Source organism: Falco punctatus (genome assembly GCF_963210335.1).
Source record: "Falco punctatus genome assembly, chromosome: 8".
Classification (NCBI taxonomy): Eukaryota; Metazoa; Chordata; class Aves; order Falconiformes; family Falconidae; genus Falco; species Falco punctatus.
In genome coordinates, this window is record NC_137588.1 from 52,376,793 (window position 1) to 52,387,575 (window position 10,783).

Here is a 10,783-nt window from a genome sequence, read left to right on the forward strand (position 1 = left end):
CGGGGCATTGTGGGGCATTGTGAGCTATTGTGGGGGGGCGGTGCGGCCTAGCTGGTAAACAGGGGAGGCGGAGGTGTGGGTGCCTGGCGTCCGGGGGCGGCGGTACGGTTGTCCGGGCGGGGGTCGGCCGCCAAGCAGCCGCTTTGGGCCGCGGGGAGGTACCCGCATTGTGGCGGGCCGGGGGGCCCCGGTGGGGCGCCGCTTTCTCGTGGTCGCTGTCCTGCTTTGCACTTAGGCCGCGCTAGGCCTCCGTTTGCGCGTTGTTAGGAGGAACGTTAATAAGTTAATTTTTTTTCTCAGTACCGCTGCATGGTCTTGTGGAAAGATGCACGCTAAGAACGTTTAAACTGCGTTACTGTCTTCACTGAATGGTACAAAACCACGTTGAAGAACTGTGCTGTCAAATGGTATCGATTGGTAATACTTTTCCAGTTTTCTTCTTTTTTTCTCTTACAGGGAGAAAACCAAAATGGCATCAGGGACAGTAATGAATGCCCCTCCTTCAGGAGGATCAAATGATGTGAGCCTAGAGGAACCAAAGAAGATGACACGGGAAGACTGGAGGAAAAAGAAGGAATTAGAAGAACAAAGGAAACTAGGGAATGCACCTGCTGAGGTGGATGAAGAAGGAAAGTAAGTTTTGTTAAAAATACGCTTTTTCCAAAGTTACTGGTTAAAACTGTCTTTTTACCTGTTGTGATGTCAGAATAATCGTGAAGGTGATATAAGATTTCCACATGACTTATGGTAGAAGTAAATAGCTGAACTTCGTGCACTTGCTTTTAACGTTCCATTATCCTCAGGGAACTGGTATTTTCAAAAAAAAAGTAGCTTTAGTGTTTATCTACTGTATGATCTATTGATGACGCTGCTAAAAAGTCCCATCTGTGCAGCTGCTTACAAGTGATACTTTAAAAACGACCAAAGCATAATACTGGGGGACTTGTTTCTGCAAGGCTTGTTACTTCTGAGAAATGTTACTATTTTTGTGCTAAATAACACTGTGTATAATAAGGTATTTGATTTGAAGTCAGGAGTTTAGGTGAATTAGATGGCAACAAAATCTCAGTGAAGGTCTGTGTTTAGTTAAGAGTTCATGTTGCAGTGCCTAGTAACAACAACACTATTATCACTCCTAAAGCACTGAACTTTAATGTGAGATTTATTTGTTAACATAAATTGTTGGGGGGGGGGGTGTCCCTATGCCATGTACTTATTACACAACATTTTTTACAGAGATATCAATCCTCATATTCCTCAGTACATATCCTCAGTACCGTGGTACATAGATCCTTCTAAAAGACCTACACTGAAACATCAGAGACCTCAGCCAGAGAAGCAGAAACAGTATAGCTCCTCTGGAGATTGGTACAAACGAGGAGTTCAAGAGGTATGCAAAATGTTTTTGTCATAAAATAAAGATGTGGTTTGATTCCACAAGGAAATAATTTCCTATTATGTGTTTTTGAGGGAGATGGGAGGTGGGAATTTTTACTCATCAGGCAAGCAGCAGTGTTTGGTGATAATCAAAACATGTGTTCTTGGTTTGTGTAGACCACACACACTTCAGTTGTATTGAATAATGAATTCGTTCCTGCAAAGACTTATATGAATCTTGCCACAAGTTTGTACAACACTGTCTTTTTGTTGTTTAGCATGCTGTAGCAACTAGATATCGTAAAGGAGCTTGCGAGAACTGTGGTGCATTGACACATAAGAAGAAAGACTGCATGGAGGTAAACTTGACTTTTTTTGTTGTTTTAATGGTTTTGAAAACAGTGAATTCTAATCTTAGGGGAAAATGGCTAGCTACAGATAAAAATTACTAATTTTGAAAAAGCTATTTTGAAAAAAGTTTACAAGTGTTGAAAGGTAGATTGAAAATTTCTAAAGAAATTATGTACAGAAAATGAAGAGAGAAAATGATACTATCCAGGGTGTTGCTCATGAGTTCTGTCTGTGATGAGCACTGCAATAATAGGTGAGAGTGTTTAGCTCTTCCTGTTAATTTGCTTTAATGCAAGTGCTGCTGTGCTTGTCTTTCGGTTTCATGTCAGCTAGAAGCCATACCTAGAAACTGTGTTTTAATTGCTTTCTTAACTGTGGAAAACAAGAGTTAGAAATTGATGGAGTTTGGAGCCAGTTGTGCTACTTTAAAATACAGAAATGAGCTACTTGCATTTATTCATAATTCATAGACTTACAGTGCGAATTTTACTGGCTTTAGAGGAGCTCAATTGATACTATTTTTAAAGGGATATCTGAGTGAGTAACATAGTTTAGTTTAATGGACTGATCCAACCATTTTTTTTCTTTCAGAGACCCAGGAAAGTTGGAGCAAAATACACAGGCATGAATATTGCACCAGATGAACATGTGCAACCTCAGCTGATGTTTGATTATGATGGAAAGCGAGATCGTTGGAATGGTTATAACCCAGAAGAGCACATGAAGATTGTAGAGGAATATTCCAAGGTTGATTTGGTACGTAGGTGCTATGGTTTACTGGGGAAGGTTTTAGTGTTTGGCTTGGCTGGGAGGAGGAGTATTTATGTGTGCTGTTAATATTAGACCTTGTGCTGTATTGATAATGAAAAAGTGAGATGGATCCTGTGACTGACAGTGAACTTCACTTAAACTGAAAATTCAGATCAGAACTGGCAACTGCATATGGGTCTGGAGAATAAAAGAAATGTCTCTCCAGATTGCCTACTTTTAATAGACAAGCCTTAGAATTTATTACCCAAGATGCAGATTGAATCACAGGCAAGAATGGAATTTATTGTGTGGCTGTATTAGAGCCAATGAATCTATATCTATTTTATAACTCATTCACGTTGTTTTACTTATGAATCCTTTTTGTTACCGTGATGGCTCAGTGGACTATTTGTACATCTTTGTGCAGATTGGCACCTTGCTGTTGCATTTAACTTTCTATCTGTGTGCGCCAAATCCATGTGGACATTTAAATTCTTAGAAGAAAAAAAAAATACTAGTTCACTACCTTGGCTGGATGTTGGCTACCTGTTCCAAAAGGTAGTTAGGTGCCTAACTCACTCACTCCCATTGGTGCATGGTCCTCGTGTTTTCCTATAGCATGTAGGGAAGCTAATGCTAAATGTGATCTGATCAGTGTGTTTAAATGTCTAATCAGCATGTTTAAAGACAGAGCCAGGCTCTTCTTAGTAGTATCTAGTGACAGGAGAAGAAGCAGAGGCCCAAATTGAAGTATAAGAAATTCTGTTTAAACAGAAAAAAAAAAAATGTTCCACTGTAAGAGTGATCAGACAGTGGCACAGCTTGCCCAGTAGGGCTGGGGAGTCTCCTTTCTTGGAGGTAATCAAAACCTGCCTAGACACAGTCCTGGGCAACCTGTTGTAGGCAAGCTTGCCTTGAGCAGGGGGATGGTCATCGGCAGTCTCCAGAGGTACCTCCAGTATCAGCTGTTCTGTGGTTTGATGGTGTCAAACTTACACAGAAATTCACTACATGCTGCATTAAAATCTGCCTTCACATGCTAGATTTTAGTACCTCCTGGATGAACCCAAATGCTTGCAGCGTCAGTCATGAAGTACCTTAAGCACTAAAGTTTTTAACTAGATTGTGAAAACACAATAATAAAACATGGTTGTTTTTAAACACTCTTGACCTAAAATAAGCTATCTCTTTCTCTAAAGTACGATGAATGTAGTAATTGTATAGCTGCATAAACTCTAGTAAACTCTTATTGAGCAGTATAATATACAGTAGTAAAATGGTTAGTAGACTTCGTTTCCTTGAGGCCCAAAAAACAATGCAACAAAGCATAAGAGTAAAGGAGACAAGCAGCAGTCACAAGAGATGCTTATGATAAGCATTACTACACACTTGCTATTAAAAACAAGTATTAAAACAAATGCATTTTCATGATACACAGGCCAAACGTACACTGAAAGCCCAGAAGCTTCAGGAGGAGTTGGCATCAGGGAAGCTGGAGCAAGTGGTAAGTAAATTAAACCTTAATTTATTTTTATTTAGACTATATAAGAATGCAACAGGTTATGTCTGCTTTCTGATGCTTTTACTGGCTGTGCAGGGTCTGCTATTGTTTTTTATGCCCTTCAGTAATTTAAAGATCTTCCTAGCACTGACATACTCTGCGTCACATTCAAGAATTTGAAGCATCTTCTTTGAAATGAGAGTTGCTTTGTTTTTCCTTCATGGGCGAAAAATCTGATTATTATTATTGCTGCCATTAACGACGTGGAATTTTTGGTCAGAAAAACTCATTTTCATTGAGTAATATTTTTCTTACGTTGAATTGCGCTTTTTTTATTATTATTTAAAGGTCATTATGTCTTGACTTATGTTGAATGTGACTGTAGATTGTTTTAGTAATGGTTAGTATAAATTGGAATAGGAAGGTATTTTCTTTATCTTAAACCAAACTTGTTTCTTCTTCAGTCGTTGCTGTGACTATTTGCGGTGTCTCTGGTTATTGAAGGCTGAGCATATATCTATTTCCCTCTGGCTTTTAACTGCAGAGTTGGCATCTTCTGTTAACTTCTGCTAGCTTCTCTTAGGTTATAGACAATGCTTTTGATAATCTTTGATATAAAATTCTCATCTTAAAAGGCATTTCTGATAATATTCTAAGTTTTATAAAATGGGGAGAAAGTAGCAACTGCTGCTGGTCAGAAGTAGGTTTTCTTAATCAATATTGTAAGAAACAAACCAAGCAAAATACTACATACATCAGGCCTCCATTTCCCAGAGGTTGTTACCTTGCATTTTATCACTAGATGGCAGAGTGAGCTTAAATCTCCAATCCCACACAAACTATAGCGTCTGACCTTCCCCATAGGAAAGATTCTTTCTCTTTTTGATGCCTTTTTTCACCACAAGGCAAGCATTGTTGGCTTACATATACTTCCTTATAAAATGGAGCTGTAAGAAGAAACGTTTGAAACATAAAAACTGTCTCTGATGGAGAGGACCAAGGCTGGTTTTGCATAGTCAGTGCCGCTGCTGGTCAGGACTCACAGTTGTTTCATCTTTACCACTGCAGGTATTCTCAAGTTAGAGTCTAAGCACGTTAAAAAAAAATAATTCTGGCTATGTTTCTCCACGTTAAATTACATCTTCTGATTCATGCTCAGTATTCCTGTCAACTAAGTACTTCCGTACATATCTTCTTAATTATGTTTCTTAAGCTTTCAGAGTTGAATCTTGGTTGTATTTGCATGATATGAAACAGGCTAGTATAAACCATTAGTGTTCAAAGGAATAGCAAGCTCTAAGTAACAGCAGCAGTTCTAGAATTTTCTGTTCATGCAAAGGTTTGGAAATTTAGTTGGGAATACAGTGAAAAGGTCTCCAAGAGGTGTCTGCAATAGAGATGCTTACAAGCTCTTCCCTAGAACATTATATAGCAGTCTTTGTGTGTTTTGTGCCACAGGTAAATTGTATTTTGCGTGCAGTGTCAAGCTCTGCTTTGATTGCTCTTTATACCCCTGCCATCTTTCCTCTCTCCGCTATCTTCTCTGCTGATGTGTTCTTTGTTTGCTGCAGAACTCCCCAAGACACCAGTGGGGAGAAGAGGAACCAAATTCACAGACAGTAAGATGATTACCCACTGCATCACACCACGGGCAGAAAAAAAGGACCTGTAGTTAGTCGAGCAGTGAAACAAGGGTGGCATAAGGCTTTCAGTGTAGAGTTCGTGCCACTGGCTGCCTGTTCTTTTGGGCAGAGTTGTTGGATTTCACAGAGGGATTTTTGGTTTTGTTTTTAATTCCTGTGTGTTGTCAAACCTTAGAGATGCAAGCAAATAGCTAGTTCTTAATATATGGTAAGTTTTGCCCAAGATAACTGTTTTCTTGATATCATCACAGTTACGTTTTTGTAACTGTTTCCACATGAGGAAGTAGAAATCCTTTAACAAGAGTGTTTCTGAAAACTGTTGAATGATAGATTAGCATGACAGCACACTTAAGCCCAGCTAAACGATGCTAGCTTTTAACTACAGGGATTGCAGAATTTTTAATGAAACCAGTAAAATCTAGAATGAATGTCCTCTTTTATTTAGAAGTTTCCCATCTTTCCTCAGGAAAGAGATCATAACAGTGAAGATGAAGATGAAGACAAATATGCAGATGACATTGATATGCCTGGGCAGAACTTTGACTCTAAAAGACGTATCACAGTTCGAAATTTACGTATTCGGGAAGACATTGCAAAAGTGAGTAAAGAATTCTTTACAGATACATTTACATGTATTCATGCGAGTTTATTTTTTTTAAAAAAATGTACACTCAATTATTAGTGAGTTTGCATATAGGTCTTTGGGTTTGAAGGTTAAGGTCTATTTTCAGTTCTGTTCCTGCTCATGTTACGACTTTGTCGGGATCATCCTTTTACAAAGATGTGATGTTTTTAAATGTCTAAGCTGGGGGATACAGGAGTAACTTCAGTTCTTTTAAAATTATAAATATCAAATATATTTTATGTTGTTTTCTTTCCCTAGTACTTGAGGAATCTAGATCCAAACTCTGCTTATTACGATCCCAAAACAAGAGCAATGAGGGAGAACCCATATGCCAATACAGGCAAAAATCCTGATGAGTAAGTTATACCAGGGTCATGCTTGTGTATCCAACAAAACTGTTAAAAATGAAATTAATAGTTTTGTGTTTTATCTGTATGTCATTTTATTTGATTAATCTCTAGTCAGTTATGGATAGAAGTACGAGTAAGAATTGTTTTATTTAGCAGCAGGTTTAGGTTTAGTGTATAAAATGGTATTTTAGTAATACTGGCCCTTCATCTTCAGGGATATGTGGGCCGCCATTTAGTGGAATGATCCATACCAGGATTAGAACACTCTGCTGTATCCAGAGGTGATACCTGTAAACAATAGTGATGTTTCTGTAAAGTGTTTCAGTAACCACATCATCTTAAGCTTCATCCCTTGTTTGTTGGGAAGCATTCAGCACTGGAGACTAGCACAGAGTATCTAACCATTCTGTGACTGTGTAATTAGGAGCAAGAGCTCATCATATTAATGGAGTCTGCATGGAAAAGGTCTGAAAGCTTTGGCATTGTCTAGATGGACAACTTAATTAAAGAATGCCATAGGCTGGCTGTTGGCTGCACATAAGGCTGTCTCACTTAAAACCCCAGTCAAGCACTTGAGCTGTGACCCCGCCTTGACCTGTGTAGTGCTGTGGACTTCCAGAGTAGACAGGCTGTGAGTAGAAACATTTATTCAGAGTACAGTAATTGGATTAGCTCGCTGCCTGAAATAGAATGGCAGTGGCTAAATGCTAGCAAATAATGCTCTTTCCACCTCTCCTTGCCCCCAGCTAGAATAATGCCAGTCAATTCTTTTTTTTTTTTTTAGATGCAGATGGTTTCTCTTGTCTCTACAGTTGTAATGTGATCTTTGTTGAATCTTGTGTTTCTGCCACAGCTCTGCAGACTGTACATTTTTCACAGTGGCTTTGGGGAGATGAAGAGAGTGGAAAATTGGACTGTTAACATTACTTGATTTTCAACCTGTATTTTATATACTCTTTGTGAATCTCTTCATGGGGTGTGCAAAAGATAACAGAGCAGTAAAGCTGTTACCACAAAGGAGAACTTTTACTTTCCTGTTGGTGTTCTGTGACTGTATTTAAGAGGAAATCATGTTACTTGAATACTAAAAATCGTACTGTTCTTTTCTGCAGAGTTGGTTATGCAGGTGACAACTTTGTTCGCTACACTGGAGATACCATTTCAATGGCACAGACTCAGTGTAAGTGGGTTTTGGGTTTGTTTTTTTTTGTTGAGTATTTTTTTAAGGAAATGGACACAAAAGACTCAAGTTAACAATACTTTTCATAATTTGAATATATATGTCAGTTTTAGGATAAATACTGAGTGAAATCTCTTGTGTACACAGTGTTTGCTTGGGAGGCTTATGACAAAGGCTCTGAAGTTCATCTTCAAGCAGATCCTACAAAATTAGAGCTACTTTATAAATCCTTCAAAGTGAAGAAAGAAGATTTCAAGGCACAGCAGAAAGAAAGCATCCTAGAGAAGGTAATAGACAATTGGTTTTATTTAATAGGAATTCTGTTGGAAGCCTGGGTCTTGAGGAGCAGATAAGATTAATGTGATGTGAAAATGCATCAGCTGTTCTCAGCAATTTAGATATATAAAAAGATTTTTATATCAACACACTCTCATCAGTTGGATTCATTATGTTATTTAATATAGGAAACTTTGAAGATCTGTTATTTTTTCTTTGGATTATTGGGAGGTCTTCCCTTAACTGTCAGAATTTTTCCAGTGAAAAATTGGACAGCAATATGTAGGAAGAGTGGGAATTTAGATATTTTATTTTTTTTAAATACAAGTGGTTGCAAATTTACTGTTTGAAAGTGGTATCTTTTGTAAAATATCCAAGTAACTGTCTCCTAAAATTATTTTTAAACTTCTCTCTTAAATGTGAAAAGCAGAATTTTCAGACTCTTGTTTTGGGTGCAGTCTTCTAGATAAATAATTATTTTCTATTTTGCAACTGGTTTCTTGGACAACTGACAGCTGACAAGATTTTAACCTTGTCAGCGTTCATGTTTGGAAGGGGAGCTGGAAGTACTGCTCTAGGTATACCACAGCCTTTGGTTTTCTGCTTTGAGTAAGGAATATCACTGTGGTAATTCTCCAGGTAGGGGGAAAAAAAAAAAAAAAAAACAAAACAAAAAAAAACACCACTGAAAAACACCACAGTGGCCATAGGAGATGTATTTCTCTTAACTATTCACTCTCCATCCACTACTTCGGTGTCTTCTTTAGAAGGTACCGAAGGTGACATTTTTGAAATGTATGCTTAACTACATAAAAGGTTTGGTGTTGTGGTTTTGGTTTTGGGCTTTTTTTCCAAAACTATGACATGTCATTTCTTATGTGCATTTCAGTATGGAGGACAAGAACATCTGGATGCCCCACCAGCTGAACTGCTGTTAGCTCAAACAGAAGATTATGTGGAGTACTCTAGGCATGGAACAGTCATCAAAGGACAAGAGAAAGCTATTGCTTGCTCTAAATATGAAGAGGATGTAAAGATCAACAACCATACAGTAAGCCCTAGCTTATGTAATTTTGACATTAAAAATATTATATTCCTTCCCACCAGAAGGGAATGAGGTATGATAGGATACTGTATGATATAATTAATACAGCAAATAAATTTCCTCTGTCTCAAATGTGACATTCTTCCTTTTCTACTAAGGAATTTCAAATTGTCATGGTTGCAATACGAATTTGAGGGGTTGTGATGTTGATTTGAGGAGTTGCGATGGCAGTCTTGAACTGAAGGGGAAGTTACTGTGTTTCCCTTCAACTTTGAATGGGTTGATCACATCCTGTTGCTTTTCTCTCTTTTTTTTTTTTTTTTTTTTTTTAAACTGTACCTGTAATGCTAATGTAAAATTACAAAAATATTTCTCATGATTTTCCCTTCTGGATAGTTTGAATAATTTACTTGGCAGGATATAACCTCAGGAATAAATTGCAGGCTGCCTCTTACAGGAGTATCATTATGGACATAACTGCTATGGTGTGTTCTTTTGCAGTGTATTTGGGGTTCCTATTGGAAAGAAGGCAAGTGGGGTTACAAATGCTGCCACTCATTTGTCAAGTACTCGTACTGTACAGGAGAAGCCGGGAAAGAAATTGCTGTAAGTACTGTCTCACTTGGTCACTTGGAAAGGGCTAAAATGCATTCATCTTCCTACCTGTGCTTCAGACTGATTTGCTTTGGGGGGTGTGTGTGTGTGTGCGTTTTCTATTGTTGTTTTGGGTGGGGGTTTTTGTCCTTACTCTTTCAAACGTGCTTAGTAAATGGGCATGCTTTCTCTTGCCTGTTGTACAGAATTCTGAAGCAAGCTTACTGGAAGAGCAACCCAGGGAGGAGGAACACATGACAAAACCCAAAACACTGATGGAGGTAGGTTGTCTCCCTTGCCTCAGGAAGGCAGATTCTTTTCCTCAGTATTTTAAAAGATGGAAAGGTATGTATAACTACAAAATTATGTAAGTCATAATGAGGCTGAAAATTACTAGACTGCATTATTAGATCATTAACACCTCTACTGAAAGCTAAGCTTTGAAATGGCAGTAATAGATGCTTGGGATTTAATGGCTTGAACATTACTGATGTTTGCAAGTTGAATCTTAATAGTAACTGGGTTTCCACCTTATAGATTCACCAAGAGAAACAGAAAGAGAAGAAAAAGAAGAAGCACAAGAAGAGCTCCAATTCAGATAGTGAGGGTGAAGAGAAAAAGAAGCAAGAAAAACTTAAAAAGGTACACTATATTCTGGAGTGGTTTTGTGGCAAAAAGAACTTGAGATACATTTTAAAACAGTGTCAGTTCTATGAAGCCTGTAATGCAGTTCTTATAGTATTCTGTGTTCTTTGATGCTAATTTTGAGCTAAAGCAAATTTAAAATGCTGTTAGATGTTTGAAAGTACATTCCCTATTTCTCAGGCAAACATGCAATAAATACTTAGTTTTGGAAGGCTTAGTTTAGATTATTTAGGAGCACTTCCTGTCTAGGCACCTCTTACAGCTGTAGATCTATAAAAGACATTGCAGAACACAATGATTTGTGTACTGAAGAAAGAGAGGGAGATCAAAGGCACTGTCAAAGTTTAGCTTAGCACTTTTTATCCCAGACTTGGGCCCAGTCTCGCAGTTGATGCAGTAAATCCATCCACCAAGCGATCTGCTGACTGCTGCTGGCCAGCCCTTCC

At 38.2% G+C, this 10,783-nt stretch overlaps 1 protein-coding gene across 3 annotated transcripts in view; it reads left to right on the forward strand.

The window, feature by feature from the left end:
- Window positions 1-10,783, forward strand: part of SLU7 (SLU7 homolog, splicing factor) — a 12,141-nt gene continuing 1,358 nt past the window's right edge. Inside the window, exons 1-15 of one of the 3 annotated variants that reach the window (XM_080398085.1) lie at window positions 1-54; window positions 457-633; window positions 1,237-1,390; window positions 1,656-1,736; window positions 2,320-2,484; window positions 3,917-3,982; window positions 5,551-5,598; window positions 6,089-6,220; window positions 6,506-6,603; window positions 7,710-7,777; window positions 7,925-8,064; window positions 8,943-9,104; window positions 9,600-9,704; window positions 9,899-9,973; window positions 10,230-10,334. In XM_080398085.1, the coding sequence (XP_080254211.1) occupies window positions 470-633; window positions 1,237-1,390; window positions 1,656-1,736; window positions 2,320-2,484; window positions 3,917-3,982; window positions 5,551-5,598; window positions 6,089-6,220; window positions 6,506-6,603; window positions 7,710-7,777; window positions 7,925-8,064; window positions 8,943-9,104; window positions 9,600-9,704; window positions 9,899-9,973; window positions 10,230-10,334 (1,563 nt within the window). In that variant the 5' untranslated portion in view covers window positions 1-54; window positions 457-469. Of the gene's footprint in view, window positions 55-154; window positions 372-456; window positions 634-1,236; window positions 1,391-1,655; window positions 1,737-2,319; window positions 2,485-3,916; window positions 3,983-5,550; window positions 5,599-6,088; window positions 6,221-6,505; window positions 6,604-7,709; window positions 7,778-7,924; window positions 8,065-8,942; window positions 9,105-9,599; window positions 9,705-9,898; window positions 9,974-10,229; window positions 10,335-10,783 lie in introns of those variants that run through there. The other 2 variants (XM_080398086.1, XM_080398087.1) reach the window with 2 other exon arrangements.